This window comes from Apus apus, chromosome 8 (genome assembly GCF_020740795.1).
Source record: "Apus apus isolate bApuApu2 chromosome 8, bApuApu2.pri.cur, whole genome shotgun sequence".
NCBI classification, from domain to species: domain Eukaryota; kingdom Metazoa; phylum Chordata; class Aves; order Apodiformes; family Apodidae; genus Apus; species Apus apus.
Window position 1 is genome coordinate 17,025,841 of NC_067289.1, and position 21,938 is coordinate 17,047,778.

A 21,938-nucleotide genomic window follows, 5' to 3' on the forward strand; every position below is an offset into this window, starting at 1 on the left:
CTGCCTGCCTTTGAAGCCGCCGGAGGGTCTCCCACGCCCGGTCCGGGCCCCCGCGCCCCGCAGCCGCCGGTACGTTCCCACCCGCCCGCTACCGCCTCCCTCCCGCTCCGCTCCCCCCCAGCCCGGGGCCCGCAGGAGGGAGGGTGGCGCTGCCGGGGCTTGGCGTGAAAATGATCAAGGGCCGCGGGCAGCGCCGGAGCGCAGCGCCCGTCTGATGCTGCCCGCCCGGAGGCCCCGTCGAACAAAGGCGGCATTGAGGCTCCGGCTGCGGCCCCCCCCCCCCCCGCCCCGCGCCCCCCGCCCCGAGCTGGCATCTTGGCGCGACATTAATGAACTCGCCTGTTTGTGCTCCCCCGGCCCCTCTCTCCTCCCACTGCCCGGGGGGCACCTTATATATCCATCCCTCCTCGCCCGCCTCGGGCATTTCGGGGGCTCCCCCCTCTTGCCCCCCTTTGCCTGCCCGGGGATGGAGCAAGGAGGGAAGCGGATGTGGGGTGGTCTTCTCGGGGTCTGCCTGGTCCCCCCTGTGCTGCTGCTGCCGCTGCTGCAGCTGGTGGGGGGGGCCCCCCTGGGCCAGGGGCTGTACCCGATGCCAGCCGGCGTCCTGCAAGGTCAGTGGGGCAGGGGGACGGGGGCATCTCTGCGGGAGGGTTTGGCTGCGAAGGAGGCAGCTGCAGGAGCCAGAACTCCTGGATTTGCTCGCAGGAACGGGGGAAAGTGCAAGCAGGATGCCCGGGTCCCTGGAAAAGCTCCCCAGCCCCGGGGCATGCTTATGCTGCCTGGACTGGGTGGCAAGTGCTGCCTGTGGCATTCGGGGACACCGGGGTTGCAGGGAGCTGTGTGGTTCGCGTTCTGTGGCTGTCAGCTCTACCGGGTACCTGTGCCAGTCCTGGGGCACCCTCTGGTGGGGCACAGCCAGCAGGAGGGTGGCTGTGGGTGGGTACAGGTGGACACACGAATGGGCACGAATAGGACTGCCTACACATGGACACAGGCAGGGACATGCAGATGTGGGTACACAGACCCTGGCACGCCCAAGTGTGCACCCACAGTGCAGGCACAGGTGTACACAGAGGTGCATGTGCACCAGGACATGCGGGCACACCTGTCCAGCCTCACACCCTGCTCCCTGCCCATGCTTGCACACACATGTCCTCACAGGGACTCCATGTGCACCCTGAGTGGGCACACACAGGCCTGAGCAAACACCTTCTCCACACTAGGTACCCATGTGCCAACCTCACCAGGAGGGTGACAGTTGTGCCTGTCAACTTCAGTAATGCAAATGGTTGACAAGCTATGGCCAGCCTGACTCCCACCATGGAGATATAGGGGCATGGGCACCTGCTGGGCTGGGGGCACCTTGTGGCCATGGTAGGGGGCTGTGATGGGGGTACAGGGGATCTGAACCCCCTGCACGTGCCCAGCAGCGCTGTCGAGCCGGGGGACACTGGTGCTGGAGGCAGCACTGAGGAGCGCACTGCTGGCGCTGGAGCAGGCGCTGGCTGAGCAGCAGCTGCAGCAGGGGGCCTGTGGGCTCTGTGCCCCCTGCCTCTTCCCCCCCTGTGCCAACCTCACCAACTGCCCAGGTGAGTCATGGCTCCCTGGGCCCTCCAGCCCTATCCCCTGGAGACCCTACCAAAACATCCCAACACCACAGCCCCATCATGCTCCCTTCCCACCCACTCCAAAGTGGAGAGGTGGGCAGGAGGCAGGGAGAACATGGGGATGCCCACAGCCCTGCTGTCCTTGCAGCACCAGCTGTGCCCCCTGCCATGCCCCCCAGCTGCCAGGCCCTGCTGGATGCCCAGGCGTTGCCCGACCTGCCCGAGCGCAACTGGGTGCTCAGCCAGGCTTGTGCCCCTTACCAGCACCTGTGCCCACCTGGTGGGGCCCAGCACTCCTGTGCCTCACTCACTGCCCGGCTCTGTCACCGTCGCCTCCAGGAGTGCCGTGAGTGGGCAACTGCATCCCCCCTGGCTCTTGCCAGAGAGGAGAGACCCTACAATAATAAATGGGGCATCCCCAAGGGATGCCTGGGATTGCCTGGAGGGCGTATGGGGCACTGGGGGTGGCAGGGGATGATGGGGTGGGGAGACTAGGGAGGAGGGGGTGTGGTAGGGTGATGGGGGACCTTTGGTGGGATGTGATATTGGAGGGGATGGAGAGATCTGGGGTGAGATGTGGAGGTTTAGGGTATCAAGACATTGAGATTGTTGGAGCAGACTGGGGGAATGGGGTGTTGAGGGGTGATGGAGAATCTGTGGTGGAAGAGGGGAGTGTGGGGGAACGGGGTAATCGGGTTGATGGAGGCACTGGGGACACCAAGGCATTGGGAGTGACAAGGACACCTGGGGTAGGACAGGGGTGCTTTTTCAGGATGATGGGTATTTGGGGGATTCGGGTGGAATTGGGGACAGCAGGGATATGATGGTGAGAGGGGGTGTCCCAGCATGCCATGACAGCCTATCCCTGCAGGAACGGCAGCTGCGGCCCCGAGCCCTGATGGACCAGCGGAGGCAGCAATGCCAGGTGAGCCGGGGCGGCCCGCAGTGCCCACTTCCCCTCCCCCCCCGACAGCGGGCGCCCCCGGCCCCCCGGCTGCCTGCTGGGCAGGGGGCAGAGGTTAGCGTCGGCAGCTGCCGGGCCGCGGGGTGCCCCCGGCCCGCCGCCCGCTCGCCTCCGTGAGCACGATGAGGCTTGACAGCGCACCCGGCGCGGCCTGACCCCCCCCTGGGGTCGCCCACCGCCACCACCCCCCGCCCACTGCAGCCACCCCGAGCCCACCTGGAAGATGGGGCGTTCTGGCAGCTGGTGCTGCAGGACGCCCCATTCAACCCCGGCTCTGTCCTCCAGGGAGCTGTGGGCGCCGCAGGGGCCCCCAGGCCAATGCCACAGCCCCCCGAGGACGGATCATGGGCGGCAGTGCAGCCCCGCGGGGGGCCTGGCCCTGGCTGGTGTCGGTGCGACTCCACGGGGAGCTGATGTGCGGAGGGGTGCTGGTGGGGCGCTCTTGGGTCCTCACCGCAGCCCACTGCTTTGCTGGGTACGGCAGGGGGCACAGCAATGTAGGGACACTGTCCCTGTGTAGGGGGGGCATGGGGTGACAGCCTTGTCCCCTCCTAACTCACTGCTGCCCACCCCAATAGGAACCGGAATGAGCTGGCATGGACAGTGGTGGTGGGCGACCATGAGCTGAGCAAGCTGGACACAGGCGAGCGGGCAGTGCCTGTCCGGCGCATCCTGCCTCATCCCAAGGTCGGTGGAGGTGGGCACCCCCCAACCTCCTGCCACATGGCTTAGAAACCCCACAGACATTCCCTCGTTTCCTTCCAGTTTAATCCCAAGACGTTTCATGGGGACCTGGCACTGCTGGAGCTGGCAGTGCCCCTGTCCCCCTCGCCCACTGTCAGCCCCGTGTGCCTGCCCAGCAGCCCTGTGGAGCCCAGCCCTGGCACTGCCTGTTACATTGCAGGCTGGGGCTCCCTCTATGAAGGTAGGTGCTATGCCAACATCCATGGGGTCTGTAGGGCATCCCCCTCGATGCCCTCTCTGGTGTACAGTGCTGGTGCACAGAGCCAGGGCAAGGGGCTGCAGAAGAGAGGGGGGTGTCCAGGCACAGGGGAACCCCATAACAAGTGCCTTGCCCAGCAGAGGGGCCAGCAGCTGATGTGGTGATGGAGGCGCGGGTGCCCCTGCTCAGCCAGGAGACATGCCGGGGTGCCCTGGGCAGGGATATGCTCACCAATGCCATGTTCTGTGCTGGGTACTTGTCTGGGGGTATCGACTCCTGCCAGGTAATGCCTGGGGCTGGGCTGATGCCAGCCTCCCAACTCAAAGATCCCTTGTGGCACACAACGCTGGGCGTGTGCTGCAGCCCGGCAGTCTGGCAGCACGGCTGGGGTCCTGACCCAGACCAATGCATGGGCATCTCCCCCACAGGGAGACTCAGGGGGCCCGCTGGCATGCCAGGACCCCTCCTCGCAACGCTTCGTCCTCTATGGCATCACCTCGTGGGGCGATGGCTGTGGTGAGCAGGGCAAACCAGGTGTCTACACCCGCGTTGCCACCTTCATAGACTGGCTCAGCCTTCAGATGGACCGTGAGTGCACCCGGCTATGCTGGGAGGGACAGAGATGCCCAGGGTGCTGTGGGGGTACATTGCTCCAGGGCAGGGGGGTTCAGCACCTCATGGCAGTTCCACTGCCCTTGCAGCTGCCCCTGGCAGCCAGGAACCGAGCTGCTTTGACCTGCTGACGCTGGCCCAGCTGCCCCCAGAGCAGCAGCCACCCGAGCGTGCGCGACTTTGCTCCTTTTATGCTGGATCCTGCCGGGCCCCCCAGGGCCGGGCTGCCTGTGCCCGCCTGGCTGAGGAGACCTGCCGTGCCAGGACGAGACGATGTGGTGAGCCAGGGGGTTGTGCTGGGGTGAGCATGTGGGAAGGGACACTGTTTCTGGCAGCGTGGGGCTGGCTTGGTGTCACGGCCACGGCTTTCCCACTGTGTCCTCAGAGCTGCACTCCTACGCCCAGACCTTGGTGGATCTCCTGCGCCGGGCCGGGGACTTCATCCGAAATCAGTTGGATTTCTCCTTCCTCACCCGTACCCTGCCCCAGCTCCTAGGCAAGATCTACGGGCACCTATTCCCTCCCCGCGTCCGCAGGGATGCTCCAGGTACCTTCCCAGGCTGGGGCACCCTGTGCCCACTTGGGGTCCCATAAGTCTCCCCTGTGCTGTTGGCCAGGGCACCAGCTGCCTGGCCTGGCACACCCCATGGGGCTTTCCTACCCCTTGTATCTCCTGTCCCCTTCTTATCCCCACAGGCTTGACTGTGGCAGGGGACCAGCCCAGCCCCACAGCACAGGGATCCCAGAAACCCCCCACCAGGTGAGGCATGGTGGGCCATGGGGGCTAAAGGGTTTGGGGGTAAGATGCCTATGGGCACTGATGTGACTTTTTGAGGACATCATTGGGATCCTGCTCTTCCTGTAACCAGGGCACCCCAGGAGGGAGGTTGGCACAGCCCTTGGGGTCCCCAGGTTCAGCCAGGTCCCACCAGGGGTGGTCAGGGTGGGGTGTGGCACTGCTCAGGTTGCTTGACTGAGCTTGCCCCACTGTGCTTGCAGGCGGAGGGCTGGGCAGCCACCCCCCTTCACAGGGCTCTTCAGGGCCGTGGGGCCCCGGCTGCAGGACTGGGTGGAGGCGCTGGGGTCCATGGCAGGGGGCAGCCCCCCGGCACCTACCCTGGACGGGGAGCAGCTGCCCGGGGAGACATGGCTCTTCTTGCAGGTATCTGGGGAGAGACGGGCTGGGGGGAGCCCCTGCCCTTCTGGTGACAGTTTCACCAGGGACCAAAGCCCAGCAGTTCTCCCATGTTCTCTCCTGATATCCCTTGGGCACATCATCCTCTGTGCAGCCACAGAGGTGGCATCTTTCACTCTGCCACTACTGAAGGGCCATTTCACCCTCCCCAGCTGAAACCAGTGCTCCCAGTCAAACCAGTGTGGAGCCAGCCATGGGTCTGACCCTGCAGCTTAGGATCTCATCCAACACAGTCACAAAGCAGCCTTGTGTCCCCAGTACCCCATCTGACACCAGCCGCACCATGCTCTGCCACCCTGTACCTGGCTGTGCCCATGGATATCCCACTGCTCACCCTGTCACCTCTTCCTTTCAGCAGGGTGAGAAAGCAGTGGAAGAGCTGGTAGGACAGGGACGAGCCTTCCTCACCCAGCTGCGGGCAGAGCTGGACCTCGCCACCCCCCTTGAAGCCATGGAGCCACGATGGGCATCCAGAGAGCTGGCAGGGACCCCTGCACCAAGCCGTGAGCCCTGGGAGCCTGGGGAGCTGGGACAGTGGAGCATCATCATGGCTATTTACCAGCCAGCTCCATGCCCAGGCGGTGCCCACCAGCCATGTCCCCACTGGGGTTTTCGTACTTTCTTGGTGGCAGGGTCCACGCTGAGGGAGAAACGTGAGCTCCTGCCCACAGAGCTGTCAGGGATGGAGGAGAAAGAGGCAGGCACGCGCAGAGGTAAATGCCCCGCAGCCCCTGGCCACTGTGGGATGCCACATGCCACCATGGGGATGGTGACAAGCCCAGCCTTGGCTTCACATCATGACCCCAAGACTGGTTGTCCCATGTCAGTGGGACAGCCTTTTGCCATACCCCCACCCAAAGGAACCCTCTGCCCCTGCTTCCCCAGCATCCCCAGAGCATGGGTGCTCCCCTCTGGGGTGGGCAGCAGCCTGGTACCCCTGCAACTGGTCCCTGATGTCCTCCCTCCATCTCTCTTCTGCCCATCCCTGGGGTTGCAGCCTGCCCTGGCCTCAACGAGTCGGCGGTGCAGGTGGGTGCGGTGCGGGAGCTGTATGCCTGGGTACTGCGGGTGCCCGAGCCGGACCTGGCCATGACCTTCCAGGAGGTGAGCACCCCATCCAGCTACTCCGAGCCCCCTGCCCCAGCAGCCAGGCAGTGCCACCCCCCAGACCATCACCATCCCACCATGCCACTGGCTCCCCTGGGACTCACTGTGTTGTCATCTCCTGACAGATCCTGGTGGACTTGAGCTCTAAGAACGCCAAGGGGCTGTACCGGGCACAGGTGCGGGCCATGGTGGGGGGCCGCCCCACCGCCTTCGCTGGCCTGGTGGGGCTGGAGAGCGACTCGCTGGCCCGCAGCATGCCCGGCCTCGTCGCTCTGGCACTGGAGGCACTGAAAACCTGACTGTAATCCCAGGGCACCATGCCAGCATGGAGATGGGGCACTGGAGCAGGAGTGTCTCATGTCCTTCAAACACAGCCACCTCCCCATCTCAGGCTCTTCCACCACTTTTTTCCTCCATTATGCCTCAGTTTACCTCTTCCCATCAGCACTGCCTGACCTCCCCAGGGCAATGGGATGCCGAGGCGCACGTGGAGCATCTCAGCCAGGGATCACAGTCCTCCTCTCCCCTCGGATCCCCGTCTTGGCAAGCTGACCCTCACCCCATTTTCCCTAGAGGCACCTAGACTGTTATTTATTTGTACAGAGAAAGGTTTATTTTTCAATAAAGGGCTCTATTTTCCAGTATCTGGGCAGTGTGAAGCAAGCGTTGTGCCACAGGGTGCTGGTGAGGTGGGTGCTGGTGAGGGTACTTTCCATGGGTAATATGGCATCTCATTATCATAGAATCATTTTGGTTGGAAAAGACCTTTAAGATCCAGTCCAACCATTAACCCAGCACACTGTCAAGTCCACCACTAAACCATGTCCCATTGCATCTCCCTTCTCATTCCCCTATACCCCAAAGAAATGCCCCCAACCCCAGTTTCTGACCCTGGAACAGACTCCCCAGCTCCTTCCCCCAGTCCTCCTGCCTACTGCAGCACCCATAGCACTGCATCAGTGTCCAACCCTGATGCTGCCCCATCGAGGACCTACATGAAACCTCCTGCTGGTGCAGGGGTCAAGCATGCCCTGGGTGAGCAGTGAGCACTGGGGTGCTGCCACCCCCACCCTTGGACATTGGTAGCTACCAACCCCGGCTGCTTGTGGGGAGCCAACCACCCCCAAGCATCATCCCATGGGCTGCTGAGGAGTGGGGAAGGGACCACCCCTCCCAGTGCCCAGCAATGCCCATGCTGGGGTGCCAAGACACAGGGTGATGGGCTGACACCTGTGGGGCCAGCGAGGTCAGCTGTGCCTGTCCATCTCCCCCTCTCCAGGCACGGGGGTGCCGGAAGAGAGGGGGTAGGAGAGGGTATCTGGTGCCTGCACCCTTCCCCCTCAGCACCTGGCACCATCCATCTTCTGCTCCAGCCGGCAGCCGGACATCCGCTTGGCCAGGCCAGGCGGGGAGGCGGCCAAGGCCTGGCAGTGCTCAGGAGCACCACGGGCACTGCATGGGGGACCTGCCGGGGCGGCTGGCCCTGCTCGGGGCACTGGTGCTGACGGGTGAGCGGGGCCCCGGGGGCTTGGGAAGGGGGTTGCCCCATTGCTGGGGTTTTCTGGGCCCCTTTGATGAAGCCACAGCGGGAGGTGATGGTGGCAGGGTCCAAGTTAGGCACAAGTGTCCCCAAGGCTGCATTTTGGGTATTGCCTGGCAGAGTCCCACCACTGAGCATCCCCTGCATGTCTGTCCTGGATGTGCCAGCTGGAGCCATGTCCTTGCCTGGGCCTTGTGTATGTCTATCTATGCACAGTGTCACTGTGTCTGTGTGTCCCTGCCTGCGTGCACACGGACACCACACCTATGACCATGTGCCCCTGCATTTGCTGGGTCCATGTCTGTGTGTGCCCACTGTGTGGACATCCACTTCTATGCACAATGCCACGGCATTTGTACTAGAGTGTTTCGTGTCTGTGTGTCCCTGTGTGTGCTGGGTCTGTATCTGTGGCCCCCTCTGTGTCCAAGCCCATATCCTTGTCCTATGCCCATGTGCTCTTGCACTTTTATCATTCCTTTATACCCAGTGTCCATGCCTCTGTGCAGCACAGATATGCAGTGTTCTGGCTTCCTCCTGTCCCCTCTATCCTTACACCACCTTGCCTTTACTGAGCATCCCTGCGGGGTGGCACTGGGCCCAGTAACCCCCCAATCCCCCCGGTCTGCCTGACCCCACACTCCCAGGCGGGCTCTGCGTGAACCAGGAGGAGCGACTCATCCACCACCTCTTTGAGGAGAAGGGCTATGACAAGGAGGTTCGCCCTGCTGTCTCCAATGATGATGCTGTGGATGTCTTCCTGGCCCTCACCCTCTCCAACCTCATCTCACTGGTGAGCCCCAGAGGGCAATGCCTGTCATGGGCTGCCCCCCAGCCACACTCCACCCACTGGGCAGGCTGGAGGGAGCCCTGGGGCCACTGTCCCAAACTCTCACTGGTCTGGTGAGGGTTGGGGGTCCTGGGCTGGTGGGAGGACACCGCTCATCATGGCCCTGGCACCTCACTGCTCCATGCTGTCGTTGCAGAAAGAGGTGGATGAGACACTCACAAGCAATGTATGGCTTGAGCATGTGAGTAGGGACAAGACATCATGGCATCAGTTGTGCCTCAAGGCACAGGCAATGGGGTGGAACAGTGTGGTGAGGGGGTGACTTGGGGATCCCCCTTCCAGGCCTGGACCGATTATCGCCTGCAGTGGAACAAGTCTGAGTTTGGGGACATCAAGGTTCTCCGCCTGCCACCAGACATGGTGTGGCTCCCTGAGATAGTCCTGGAGAACAAGTGAGCTGTGCCTCATTCTCCCCTCCTGACCCCCTCAAGCTGTGCCTGGTGTGTGCCCAGGGCTCCTCCTGCCCCTCGCCAGCCCCACCATCACCTCGGCTCTCTTGGTGCAGCAATGATGGGCTCTTTGAGATCGCCTACTACTGCAACGTCCTCATCTACAACACAGGCTTAGTCACCTGGCTGCCACCCGCCATCTTCCGCAGCACCTGTCTCATCAACGTTGATTTCTTCCCCTTTGACTGGCAGAACTGCACCCTCAAATTCAGGTGCCAGGGGGTTGGCTGGGGCAGGGCAGGGGTGAGCAGCTGGGTGGGCAGCTGGGTGGGCATCCCAGCCCCCTGAGGTGCCCACTGCTGCCAGCGCCTTCCTTTGCTGCCAGGGCATATCAAGGTGAGGGCTGGCAGGCAACTTGGTGGCCTGAGTCCACCAAGCTGGAGGTCAGGGTGGGTGGTTACAAGCAGCAGGCACAGCCCCTCACTGTGTGTCCCCCCTGGCTGTGGGCCAGCTCACTGACATACAATGCCCTGGAGATCAGCATGCACTTGAAGACAGATAGTGACCCAGACACAGGGAAGGAGTACCCGGTGGAGTGGATCATCATCGACCCTGAAGGCTTCACAGGTAATGCTTGTTGTGCTCTCTGCCACGTCCTGTGCCAGTGTGACACCCTGTAAGGGGCTCAGGGGCACTCTGCCATGCAGCCATCTAAGTACCTGGGGCTTTGGCATCCTGGCACCCACCCCAACAAGCTTGAAGCTGCCCAGGCCCAGGACAGGGCGACCAGGTGCTGGTAAGGATGGGCATGATATGGGTCCCCCACGCCACACACTTTTTTATATGCCCCAACAGAGAATGGAGAATGGGAAATCATCCACCGCCCAGCTCGCAAGAACATCCACCCTAACAACCCGCCTGAGAGCAATGAGCATCAGGACATCACCTTCTACCTCATCATCAAGCGCAAACCACTCTTCTATATCATCAACATTGTCACGCCCTGTATCCTCATCGCCTTCATGGCCATTCTCGTCTTCTACCTGCCCGCCGACAGTGAGTGAGCCCTGCAGCATTCACACCGGGGGGCACCTCCATCTTCCACACCTGTACCAGGTCCTGGGACATGAGGACACCCCAATGCCCAGCAAGGGGACATCCTGGTACTGGGACACCCCCATGTAGCACACCATCACCCCTGGCAGGGGAACACTTGAGTGCAGAATACCCCACGTGGGAACCTGGGGTACCCCCATTATAGAAAACACTATATGGGGCACTGTATGGTGGGACAGTGGGAGGGCAAGCCCAGCACTGGGGACATGGGGAGAGGGACCTGGGGCAGAGGTTGCCCTGAGCTCACCTGCCCTCCAGGTGGTGAGAAGATGACCCTGGTGATCTCGGTGCTCCTGGCCCAGTCCGTCTTCCTTCTGCTCATCTCCCAGCGCCTACCTGCTACCTCACACGCTGTCCCCCTCATCGGCAAGTGAGTCCTGGGCAACACTGGGTGCAGTGGGGACATTGTGGGGTCCCTGGGGTGCCAGAGGGCAGCTCTGCCTGTGCCCAGCCCCTGCAGCAGTACCAGCCCCAGGTCTGTGCCCCTCCCAGGTACCTGCTTTTCATCATGCTGCTGGTGACGGCCGTGGTGATTATCTGTGTCGTGGTCCTCAACCTCCATTTTCGCACCCCCAGCACCCACATCATGTCTGACTGGGTCAGAGAGGTGAGCAGGGTGTTGGTTGGGGTGGCTGACCTGGTGGGTTCAGGGGTGGCACTGTGCCTTATGGAAGGCATAAGAGAACACAGCCCTGGCATTGCACTGGGATGTCCCATCTGTGCAACTCTAAGGGTTTGCACACCCAAGTCGGGGGTAGAAGGTGGTGGGGACAAGGCATTGTTGCACCAAGAGGATGGCCAAAGGACCTGCCACCCCTTCCCATGCCCTAGGTTTTTCTGGGGAGCCTGCCTCGCCTGCTGGGCATGTCACAGCCAGCCGACAGCCCAGCGGGTGCCCCGTGCGTCCGGCGCTGCAGCTCGGCCGGCTACATCGCCAAGGCAGAGGAGTACTTCAGCGTCAAGTCCCGCAGCGAGCTCATGTTCGAGAAGCAGTCGGAGCGACACGGGCTGGCCAGCCGCACCACCCCGGCCTGTGAGCCTTGGACCCTCAGCGGGGACACAGGGAAGGGTGGAGTGGGGGTATCCAGGGTTGGCCCTTCAGAGCCTCTTACCACACCCTTTGCCCCAGGTTTGGTGCCTGCAGACACAGGGGAGGAGCAGCTCTATGAGCACATAAAACCCGTTGTTGATGATGCAAACTTCATTGTCAAGCACATGCGGGAGAAAAACAACTACAATGAGGTGGGACCCGTGGGCATGGGGGGCAGAGTGGGCTCCTTGTGCCTCCCCACTACCCTACTCCTGGCTCTCTCCCTAGGAGAAGGATAACTGGAGCCACGTGGCCCGGACTCTGGACCGCCTCTGCCTCTTCGTCATCACTCCCACACTGGTGGTGGGCACACTCTGGATCTTCCTCATGGGCATCTACAACCACCCCCCGCCACTGCCCTTTGCTGGAGACCCCTATGACTACCGGGAGGAGAACAAGCGCTTCATCTAGGGAGGCTGGGGGGTGTTCCATGTGCCAGCTCCTGCTCACCTGCCTTGGGAAAATAAAGCTTGGTGCTTCTCGCCACAGGACAAGGAGCTGGTGGCTGCTCTCATTGTGTCCCCTGCTCACAGTGCCCAAACTATGCTGAGTATGCTGTGGAGGGTGATGCCCAACCAGGGGATGGGTGCCATTGGGTGTGCTGAGCACACTGGTCCTCAGCCATGGCTGAAAGGGGCATTTCCCAGAGGGGATGTGGTGGAACCAGCCCTGCTACCTGCTTTGGGCTGGGCACTCAGGTCAGGATGGGCTGGGGAAGGGGATGGACCTCCCAGCATGGCACCATCCCCTGCAGACTCACTGCAGTGCCATTAGTGTCCAGGTCACCCCCATCCCCATGACCCCCCAGCCAGACCCATGAGTGTCCCCCCTCCCCACACACCCCATCCCACAGTGCCTGGCTGGGGACTGAGAGGGGTATCACCTTCCCCAGCTCAGCAGTGGGACACCAGGGCTCTGGTTTCAGGTGGCACAGCTGACGTCCCCCCCACCGGCAGTGGTGGGGGACAGCTGTCACATCCTCCCCACTGAGCCAGGAATCTCACACACACACACACACACACACCCGCGATGCTCCCTACACAGGGCCTGGCAGGATTTGGACCCCCTCCCCCCCGCAGACATCACTCCCCAGGCTTATGTGATGGGATCTGCCTGTCCCTTCCCTACCTGACATGCCAGAAGCAGCTACTGCCATGGGGGGGACTGGGCACTGCTGGGGGAACTTGCATAGAAGAGGGTGGCACCCCTTTTCCATAACCCATGGACACCTGGGTTTTCTCTGAGGGGAGATGCATCCCTCTGCAGAGGACATGGGGAAACAGAGGCATGGAGTTAAATTTCCCCCCTGATCCAGTTCCAACCCCCCCTGACACAAACCGCAGAGGAGCAAACAGGCTTCACCCTGCTGGCGGGGGGGCATGGGTGGTCACCCGTCCCTCCCCAGCCCCTGTGGCTGCCGGGAACAGCTGACAGTGGCCGGGGACAGCTGTCCTGTCCCACAAGGCACCAGGCTCGGGACGGTGCGGGCGGCCGAGCGGAGCCCCAGCCCTGCGCCTCCGCCATGCGCTGCCATGGCCTCCTCCTCACCCTCTGTGCCCTGGCAGGTAAGGGGTGCCTGGTGGGAGGCCTGGGGAGGGGGACACACACACCGGTCATCCCCTGCCTTTGCCCTTGGGTGTTTGTCACCCATGGGTGTATAGTGCCATAGAATCATAGAATCATAGGGGTTGGAAGGGACCTCGAAAGATCATCTAGTCCAACCCCCAGGATGTCCCCATGCTGGCAGCCCCCTGTCCCTGTGTCCTACCCTGGAGAGGTCCCTGGGGTGGGGAATAGGCAGGGATGCACACCCCCTTGCACAATGAGACATTGACACACACCATCAGACACCCACAGCAACACCCCCTCCCTGTGCACACCCTGCCCCATCGCCTAACCTCACCCTAGCAGGTTCCGGGGCCACTGGTGGCCCCACTGTCCCCACCCCAGGGTGCTCCTGTGGCACATTCTCTCCCCAGGTGTGTGTTGCAAGAACCAGGAGGAGAGACTGTTCCAGGACCTCATGAGCAACTACAACCAGAACCTGCGCCCAGCACTGCGTGGGGATGAGGTCATCGATGTCACCCTCAAGCTCACCCTTACCAACCTCATCTCCCTGGTGAGAGACCCCCTGGTCCCCATAGTGGGACCGGACTCGCCCCCACATGTGGAGCAGTGGGCAGAGGAGGGCAGGATGCTAAAGCCATCTCCCCCTTTTCCTTCCTTGCCAGAATGAGCGGGAAGAGACCCTCACGACCAACGTCTGGATTGAGATGGTGAGACCCCTCACCTCCAGGCAGGATGCCCCCAGGCCATGTTGTCATCTCTGGGCAGTAGCCCATGGAGGGCTGGCACTGTAACCTGCACCCCCTTTTGTGGGTGCCCTGAACTGAGCCCATTTTGGGAGCAGTGTGGGACAAGCAACTCACAAGCTCCCTCACTTTGGGGACCACTATAACCCTCCCTCTGTTCCATTTTCCCTAGCAATGGTCCGATTACCGTCTGCAGTGGGACCCTGAAAAATATGACAACATCCAGCTGCTACGAGTGCCCTCCACCATGGTCTGGCTGCCTGACATCGTCCTGGAGAACAAGTAGGTGATGGGGCAATAAGGACACATCCCCACACAGGGGGAGACAGTTGTTCCCTGGGCATGGTTTGGGCCTGAGCCAACCCTTTCACCCCCAGCATCGATGGGACATTTGAAATCACCCTCTACACCAACGTGCTGGTGTCCCCTGACGGCAGCATCTACTGGTTACCTCCTGCCATATACCGCAGCGTCTGTTCCATCCATGTCACCTATTTCCCCTTCGACTGGCAGAACTGCACCATGGTCTTCCAGTGAGCATGTGTGGGCACCTTGACAGGTCCTCCTGGGACACAAGGGATTGGCATGGGATGTCCACCTTTGACATGGGGCAATGAGGCCCCAGGCAAACAAGTGACACCTACCTGTCCCTTGGCAGCCCATCGGTGGCAGAAGGCACCTTGGCCAAGCCAAGCACTCCAAAGCAGAGCTGGAGGTGGCCGGAGTGACCCAGTGTCACACTGGCAGCCTTTGCCAGTGCTGCCTGCTGCATGCCAGCTTGTGCCACCTCCCCATCGCTTCCCAGGTCCCAGACATACAGCGCCAATGAAATCAACCTGCTGCTGACAGTGGAGGAAGGTCAGACCGTGGAGTGGATCGTCATTGACCCCGAGGCTTTCACAGGTAGCACCACTGTCACCCTCCTGCCACAAGAGCATCCCACCTCAGGGGGCACCAAGCAGGCCTGGTGCCATGCTGGTGGCTGCCAAAAGCAAAGCTGCAGGGGCTATTAGCAGCTCCTGCCATTACATGGGCACTTAAGTTATTAGTGGAAGCAGGAGCGTGGGAGAGATATGTTTTTCTAACCCCCCCCCCAGCTCGGGGCTCTCACTGCCTGGCAGCCGCTCCTGGAGAGCACCGCTCCTGGGAGCTTGATTGATGCTGGGAACGAAGCTGCCACGGCCAAACGATGACGTTTTTCATCACATTTTAATTGCATATTGAAGGAACAAAACGCTTTTCGGGCAGAGAGATTTATTTTTTCATTACCTGCCCGAGCTGTGATCTTGATTGGGAAAAATCTATCGCTCCCGCAGACAGGAGGGGAAAGCAGCCATCCCCCGCATCACTCTCAGCTTCCCCCCACAGTGCCCTGGGGACAGGGAGATGGGGGGACCCCCAACCCACATATAATGCCCCGAGTGCCCCCAAGGGGCTCAACATGCCCCATATGTGCCCCCTCCAACAGCCTTTAGGGGTATTTTGCCCGGTACTCCACTCCACGGTGCTCATCTCCCTCTCCACTGGCTTTAACACCCTTCCCTTCACTGTCCTGTGGGATCCACACTGACCACCAGCCCTCCCCTTCCTCTGCCCCCCTGGGCTGTGGGGATGGCAGCCCCCATGCCCCTAGTGGAGTGGTGGGACTCACACAGCACCACTGCACATCAGAGAACGGTGAATGGGCCATCAAGCACCGCCCTGCTCGGAAAATCATCAATTCAGAGCACTTCACCCCAGATGACACCCAGTACCAGCAGGTCGTCTTCTACCTCATCATCCAGCGCAAGCCACTCTTCTACATCATCAACATCATCGTGCCCTGTGTCCTCATCTCTGCCATGGCTGTGCTGGTCTACTTTTTGCCCGCCAAAGGTAAGGCACTGGGATGTGCAAGGGAACAGTGACAGCACCTGACAGGCTCATTGTCCCCTCTGTGCTTGGAGACCAACAGTGCCATCTCTCACCCACTCCTGCAATATTTGGAGGTGTGAATTTCCAGGTACCTCACGGTTAAAGCGTCATGGCAGGACTTGGGCAGTTTAACTTTGGGGTGTGGGATATTTGCCAAAGGAGGGCAATGCCCACACCACTGCCCCATGCCAACTTCTGCTTTCCTTCTTCCTTGGCAGCGGGTGGGCAGAAATGCACTGTCTCTATCAATGTCCTCTTGGCCCAGACCGTCTTCCTCTTCCTCATTGCACAGAAGGTGCCCGAGACCTCCCAGGCTGTGCCTCTCATCGGGAAGTAAGTGATGCACAGGGACAGGGGTGCCAGCTCGGCAGTCACACCATGCCAGAGGGGTCTCTGGATGCCATGAAGCAGCCAGTGCCCAGGAACAGGACCCTGGCCCAGAAACAACCCCCAGACCAGGCAGGGCTGGCACAGGGCTACCATGTGCCTGTGTCCCACTGCTGGTCCCCAGTTTCCTGCCCAGGAGGACACAAGTAGGGAACTTACATGCCTGTGGCTTGTGGCTCAGCAGCTCCATGTGAGTCCTCATGTGCCCTCCCCAGGTACTTGACCTTCCTCATGGTGGTGACAGTGGTGATCGTGGTAAACTGTGTCATCGTCCTCAATGTCTCCCTGAGAACACCCAACACTCACTCCATGTCCCCGAGAGTGCGCCAGGTACCCACGGTCATCCCTTACCCCTTTTATGTGAGGAATGGGGTGGGTATGTAGGGGCCAAGGGCTTGCCACTTGCAGAGTGGGGTGGCAGGCATGCCTTAATCTGAGTGCAAGTCCTGGCACAAAGATGGATCCCCAGATGTCCCCAAGGGACCCCACTGTGTCACCAACCCCCTCCAAGTCACTACCAAGGACTGTGGAGGGGTGGGTGCCAACACACCTGGCATCCCTGTGGCACAAGGGCAGCCCAGAGGGATGCAAGGGGACCCGATCACACCTACTGGATGCCCCATGTGGTGGTAGTGGGGTCAGGTCCCTACAGGTGACACTGTGCCCAGGTGTTCTTGCACCTCCTGCCCCGCTACCTGGGCATGCACATTGCGGAGGAGACACCGGGGCCACCACAAGCCACCCGGAGACGCAGCTCTCTGGGGCTCATTGTGAAAGCTGATGAGTACATGCTCTGGAAAGCCCGGACCGAGCTGCTCTTCGAGAAGCAAAAGGAGAGGGACGGGCTAATGAAAACTGTGCTGGAGAAGATCGGTTAAGTACCTGTGGGGGGTTGGCACCTCTCTGTGAGGCTGGGTGATGTGTCAGGCAGCGGGGTGCTCACCAGTGTCCACTGTGCTGGCTCTGCTGGCTGTAGGACGCGGCCTGGAGAGTGGCAGTGCCCAGGACTTCTGCCAGAGTCTGGAGGAGGCAGGGCCCGAGATCCGTGCCTGTGTGGATGCCTGCAATTACATTGTCAATGCCACGCGGGAGCAGAACGACTTCGGCAGCGTGAGCTGGGGCCAGGGTGCTGTGGGACCTGCATGGGGGGCAGCAGGGCCAGCCCTCACCCCTTTCTGTGCCACTGGCAGGAGAGCGAAGAGTGGATCCTGGTGGGACAAGTGATCGATCGTGTCTGCTTCTACATCATGGCTTCCCTCTTTGTGTGCGGCACCCTTGGCATCTTCCTCATGGCTCGATTCAACCAGGCACCTGCCTTGCCCTTCCCCGGGGACCCTAAGCAGTACCTGCCACAGTGATGCCCACAGGCACTCTCCAGCCCTCCAGCTGCCAGGACCACCGGTACCAGGGGCTGGGTGCCCTCAGACCAGTCTGTCTGGTTGAGATCTCTGAGGGCACAGCAGCTCCTGATGACAAGCACAGCACTGGAGGAGGACTGGGGGCAGTGGGGCTCTGCCACCCCCCAGCAGCAGGGGTGATGGGCAAGGGGGGAACACAAGGTGGCTAGGCTAAACATGAAAGTAAAGCCTGTATCAGTCTCATGGGCTTCCATGGCATCTTTGATGCATGTCCACTGTTGGGGTACCCCTCTCAGACAGACTGGGGTGCTCCCCGAGGGCTGGGACAGGCATGGTGCCAGCCTGCCACCCCTGCTCGCTGGCCACAGACCTTAAGCCACACAGCCCTGTCCCAGCACTCCACAAGAGTCCTCAGAGACGAGACAAGGGGAACTGGAGCTGAGTAAGGCTTCTGAAGAGCTGTGCACTGGCACTGGCAGCAAGTCACATTACCCCACTGCAAATTCACAGCTTCAAGCCCAGAGCAAATGGAGCCCTGGCATCCCCTGCCATAGCAATGGTGTCAACATGGCAGGAATCATGGATATAGCCCCCATCCTGGGGCAGCAATGGAGCCACAGATGGGATTAGAGGAAGGTGATTTCTCCCTCTATTTATACCTCAGCCATGGTTGCTGGGGGCAGCTGAATTGGTCTCCTGCTCCCTGGCAAGCAGGGGTGGGAAGATCCTGAACCACCAAGGACCCAAACCCCCTCAGGGACAGGTGCCCCTCAGCATCCATCTTGCTATAAGCTCTACATTAATCCTTCCCACACTAGCACTCCCTGCCCCAAGGGATCATCTCTGTCAAGCATGGTCCCTTCCCCCCCTCCCAGCAGTGCTGCTTCCCCCCATGCCCCTCACTGACCTCTGGGGCCTCTGCAGCTCTGTCCCTGCTGGCAGGAGACACGTGGGAGGTCAGCCCAGGAACAGCAACAGGCAGCATCTGCTCATCTATGGTCCAGCTCACACCACCTGCACCCGGCTCCAGGACGTGCTCTGTCTCCACCAGCATCCCTGTCCCAGCACCAGCTGCCTGCACTGCTGCTGGGAGAAACGCAGCTGGTTACTGCCTGCCACTGGCTCCCAGCACTGCAGGCACTGATGGAGGAGGGAGGCAAACACCCAGCAGCTGAGACATCACCTCTTGGATGCCTGCAGCCTGGTCATGACCAGGAGCCATTCTTCAGCTGTGCCAGCCTGTCCATGCTCTCTGCAAGGTGGCCTTTCCTGCCCCATCCCTGGGAGATGCATGATGCTCATAGCACTGAGACCAAGCAGACACTTCGCTCCAGGCTGGCACCTTAGGCAGGGATGGTGCCCACTGACCATGCCATGAGGGCACAGAGGAGCTCACCAAAGGCCAAGTCTACCACCTGTCCTCCTGCTTGGGTCACCTCCCACAGGATAAGCCCTGTGACTGTGATCTGGGTGAGGTGCCCAGGTCCTGGGGCATGGTACTCCTCCCAGCCAGTCTTCTTGCTAGTGAGTTAAATTTCTGCATAGCACTCCTGTCATCCCCCCCCAGTGTTGTCCCCTTCCCAGCCCCACCGTGGCTGAAGGGACAGTCTGCCCTGGCCAAGTTTCCCCAGCCCTGCAAAAGCCAGGAGCTGCCATCAGCTGCCCAAACCACAGCACCAGGCATGTCCCCAGCCCCTGGGCTCTCCCTCCTCAAGAAGGTGCAGAATTAATAAGCTCCAGTCTGTCTTTTTCGGGCTGCCCCTCACTCCAGGGCGAGGAGAGTCTGAACAGGGCCAGGGACTGTCATCCATTTCTCCCCACTCTGCAGAGCTGATGCTTCTTCCAGGTGAGCTTAGTCCCCAGCATGTCCATAAGGCACAACTGGATAGGGACAAGCTCTTCCAGCCTGCCAGGAGCACACAACTAAGATAATATTCTCCACTCAAAGCAGTGGTGTTACCTATCCTCCAAAGGTCCTTTATCACACCATAGTTAAGGACTGAAACAAAAGCAGTATCCAAGATGCCACAGGCCTCAGGCAGCAACGTATCTTGCAGGAACTGGTGGGAGAACAACTTGCAGGTCACCCTGTCAAGAGCTGGGAGGAGTGCAGTGAGAGAGGAAAAGACCCCCAGCCCAGTATCAGCCCCATGTGCCCACATCCCAACAAGAAGCACTAAGAAGGGGCAACAATCCCCTTCAAGCATCCCCCAACTGCACTTCTCCAAAACCAGGGAATCCTTTCTGTTGGCTGTGAAGGAAATTTCTTCCTTAGCTCAGAAACAGCCAGTGGATCCCTACCACCTCTCCTTGAGGCCCCCAGCCAAGCCCAGCCCAGCCATCAGCCCCCATTTGACCAGTCAGAACCAGAGACACCCAAGGCCAGTGAGCCTGCCACAGCTGCCCCCCAGATCCCTGGGGGAAAGAAAATCCCTGGGGCTGGACTCCATGGCTTGAAGACGTTCAAAGCCCTGCTGCCTTCCTTAAAGGGATCTGAACAAGTTTAGGATGGACAAGGTCTTCAGGATGAGAACAAGCAAGGTCATGACTCACCACAGATTGGGGCTCCCACAGCTCCAGGCTTGCTTCCTGAATGAAGAGGATCTGAAACCTTACTCTAGAATGTGACAGAGGCTCCTTCCCCTCCCAAACAACCCTATGGCTATCTTTTCACCTCTCTTATTAGGACACAATAGACCACAATCTGAAAGCCCTGCTCAAAAAGCAATCTGTCTTCATTCCTCTCCAAACCTTAGGAGGCACCAAACCTGGGGCCTGGCACTGATACACTGCTTTTCTTCTGACCTCAGGAAAAGCTGTAGCCTTAAAGAGGACAAACTTCACATTCCAGCCAGCTCACTCCCTTTAAGGCTGAGCAAGAGGAACCAGTGCCGAGTTCCTCCAAACTTTAACCACAACCACAGCAGGAGGAGAAGAACAACGCCCCAGGGAAGGGCTCTTCCACAGCTTGCTCACAAAGTGTACTTACTTAAGGGCAAACACAGCAGGACTGCAGCATTTTCAGATTTAATAGCAAGCCCGAGCTCATCAGCACCAGCTTCGACGCAGGGCATTGGAGGCGAGAAGTGGGCGAGTAGATGAAACAGCAGAGGTGGACGCGATGCGCAGCTGGGGACAACAACAGGACTAAAGCCCTAAGTGATGTCATCTGCAAGAAGCTAAATGCTCTGTGGATAAAAGGAGCCTGCAGCTAGTATTTCAGCCTTGCCTCGCGAGGCTATTTTTGCTTAGATTGCCAAAATGTAATTACAGCTAAATCCCCCCTAACAAATACCAGAGAGCAGCAGGGGAGATTTGTATTTAAAGGGAATTTTAAGCAGTGTCCATGGTAGTACCTGATTGCAGTGGGGAAAACACTGTGCCTGGAAAATAAACATTTGGTTGAGAGCTGGTGACAAACGAGTGGCAAGTGCAGAAAAGGAACATGAGGTCTCAAAAAGCACAGAGAGGGATGCCATCACAGCCTGGAAACTGCCCCAGTCCTGGCCCAGTCAGGTGCCAGCAGGCACAAATTGCCTGACCACAGGGAGCAGTTAGTCGTCACTGTCAGTGCACTGAACCTTTCTAGAGACAGCCTAGGGCTGACCCTCATTGTGAAAAACAAACCCTTTGGAAGACTGAGTATTTTAAACTGTTTTCTCTGCCATTCCTGGCTGCTTTCAGTCTAGACTTCAATAATAACATGAGGAATTTGCAATTGGAGTCAGGAGGCTGAAGGTCTCCCGGCCCTCGAGGCCAGTAATTGTCCCAGACGTAGACTGCTAGTTCTGCAGTCATGACCAAATTGGCCCAAGCAGCCCCTTCTGGGGGACTGAGCAGAGCACGTAGGGCAGGAGATGTGCCCCATCTCTGGCACAGCCCCCCTCCTGGGCCTGACGCAAAGGCTCTATTAAAAACGAAAGGCAATTGTGCAATTCCCCAAGGAAAAGAGGAAAAGACTGGAGCTGCTAATGAGTACAATTAGCGTTGTAGTCAAGCAGAATCAGAGGAAATAATTAGCTCCTATTGTTTCCGTGGCATCTGAATTGCAGCCATGCTGGCTTTCCAGGCAACAACCCATCAGTCTAGCCTCACCCCAGAGGACAGGAGACAGGGGGTCACTCACCACCCCTATTCTGGCCACAGCTTTCATGCAGCTGTATGCCAGCTTGGGCCATCACCCTCTTCTGCTACACCCACTGGGGGTCCAGTTTCACAGACAGCCAGAGCTTCCCAAATCTCAGTGCACTCCAGAAGCACAAGTGGCCCTGCTTTCAGCCCTTCCTTGGGTCCAACACAGGGCAGCACTGCTGGCTCTCCACCAAGACAGCCAGAGTCAAGGCAACTAAGTGACACCAAGCACCTCTTTGTGCTAGTTTCAGGGAAGCTTACATCCCTCTCTCCAACTCTCTCCCAACACACGGCTCTGCTAACCAGGGAATATGAAGAAGGGGCAACAACAAAGACAGCATCTCATTTTTTAAGCTAGATGTTACATCTCTAACACCTCTGCCCATGTAACTCCACAAATATGGTGAAGCCTGGTCACCACTGGCA

At 59.9% G+C, this 21,938-nt stretch overlaps 3 protein-coding genes across 4 annotated transcripts; all 3 read left to right on the top strand.

The window, feature by feature from the left end:
- Nucleotides 1-466: 466 nt before the first annotated feature.
- PRSS56 (serine protease 56) lies at nucleotides 467-6,834 on the top strand. The gene is made up of 16 exons (XM_051626821.1): nucleotides 467-611; nucleotides 1,756-1,953; nucleotides 2,479-2,532; nucleotides 2,857-3,046; nucleotides 3,150-3,258; nucleotides 3,337-3,496; nucleotides 3,655-3,797; nucleotides 3,943-4,102; nucleotides 4,216-4,404; nucleotides 4,512-4,673; nucleotides 4,823-4,886; nucleotides 5,126-5,288; nucleotides 5,677-5,824; nucleotides 5,954-6,034; nucleotides 6,319-6,425; nucleotides 6,554-6,834. The coding sequence occupies exons 1-16, from the start codon at nucleotides 467-469 to the stop codon at nucleotides 6,725-6,727; spliced, it is 2,247 nt and encodes a 748-aa protein (XP_051482781.1). The 3' UTR covers nucleotides 6,728-6,834.
- A 1,022-nt stretch (nucleotides 6,835-7,856) lies between these two features.
- On the top strand, nucleotides 7,857-11,880 carry CHRND (cholinergic receptor nicotinic delta subunit). The gene is made up of 12 exons (XM_051626824.1): nucleotides 7,857-7,936; nucleotides 8,613-8,758; nucleotides 8,952-8,996; nucleotides 9,098-9,207; nucleotides 9,321-9,476; nucleotides 9,716-9,831; nucleotides 10,060-10,260; nucleotides 10,579-10,690; nucleotides 10,813-10,927; nucleotides 11,152-11,353; nucleotides 11,450-11,562; nucleotides 11,639-11,880. The coding sequence occupies exons 1-12, from the start codon at nucleotides 7,885-7,887 to the stop codon at nucleotides 11,819-11,821; spliced, it is 1,551 nt and encodes a 516-aa protein (XP_051482784.1). The 5' UTR covers nucleotides 7,857-7,884; the 3' UTR covers nucleotides 11,822-11,880.
- Nucleotides 11,881-12,888: 1,008 nt separating this feature from the next.
- CHRNG (cholinergic receptor nicotinic gamma subunit) lies at nucleotides 12,889-17,581 on the top strand. 2 transcript variants are annotated; one of them, XM_051626340.1, is made up of 11 exons: nucleotides 12,889-12,975; nucleotides 13,390-13,529; nucleotides 13,642-13,686; nucleotides 13,895-14,004; nucleotides 14,528-14,625; nucleotides 15,394-15,597; nucleotides 15,855-15,969; nucleotides 16,239-16,353; nucleotides 16,692-16,896; nucleotides 17,000-17,133; nucleotides 17,214-17,581. In XM_051626340.1, exons 1-11 carry the CDS (start codon nucleotides 12,933-12,935, stop codon nucleotides 17,379-17,381), a joined length of 1,377 nt encoding a protein of 458 aa, XP_051482300.1. In that variant the 5' UTR covers nucleotides 12,889-12,932; the 3' UTR covers nucleotides 17,382-17,581. The 2 variants fall into 2 exon arrangements, with proteins under 2 accessions (XP_051482300.1, XP_051482299.1); XM_051626339.1 differs by lacking the exon at nucleotides 13,642-13,686 and adding an exon at nucleotides 14,100-14,255.
- Nucleotides 17,582-21,938: the final 4,357 nt, after the last annotated feature.

Bases quoted from the DNA above. Each gene is read 5' to 3' on its own strand.
- PRSS56 (XM_051626821.1), top strand. From the start codon at position 467: ATGGAGCAAGGAGGGAAGCGGATGTGGGGTGGTCTTCTCGGGGTCTGC. The intron at 1,954-2,478 runs GTGAGTGGGCAA...CTATCCCTGCAG, and splicing joins CCGTCGCCTCCAGGAGTGCC to GAACGGCAGCTGCGGCCCCG. The intron at 6,426-6,553 runs GTGAGCACCCCA...ATCTCCTGACAG, and splicing joins TGGCCATGACCTTCCAGGAG to ATCCTGGTGGACTTGAGCTC.
- CHRND (XM_051626824.1), top strand. From the start codon at position 7,885: ATGGGGGACCTGCCGGGGCGGCTGGCCCTGCTCGGGGCACTGGTGCTG. The intron at 8,759-8,951 runs GTGAGCCCCAGA...CTGTCGTTGCAG, and splicing joins TCTCCAACCTCATCTCACTG to AAAGAGGTGGATGAGACACT. The intron at 10,261-10,578 runs GTGAGTGAGCCC...CCTGCCCTCCAG, and splicing joins CTTCTACCTGCCCGCCGACA to GTGGTGAGAAGATGACCCTG.
- CHRNG (XM_051626339.1), top strand. From the start codon at position 12,933: ATGCGCTGCCATGGCCTCCTCCTCACCCTCTGTGCCCTGGCAG. The intron at 14,626-15,393 runs GTAGCACCACTG...ACTGCACATCAG, and splicing joins TGACCCCGAGGCTTTCACAG to AGAACGGTGAATGGGCCATC. The intron at 16,354-16,691 runs GTACCCACGGTC...CACTGTGCCCAG, and splicing joins TGTCCCCGAGAGTGCGCCAG to GTGTTCTTGCACCTCCTGCC.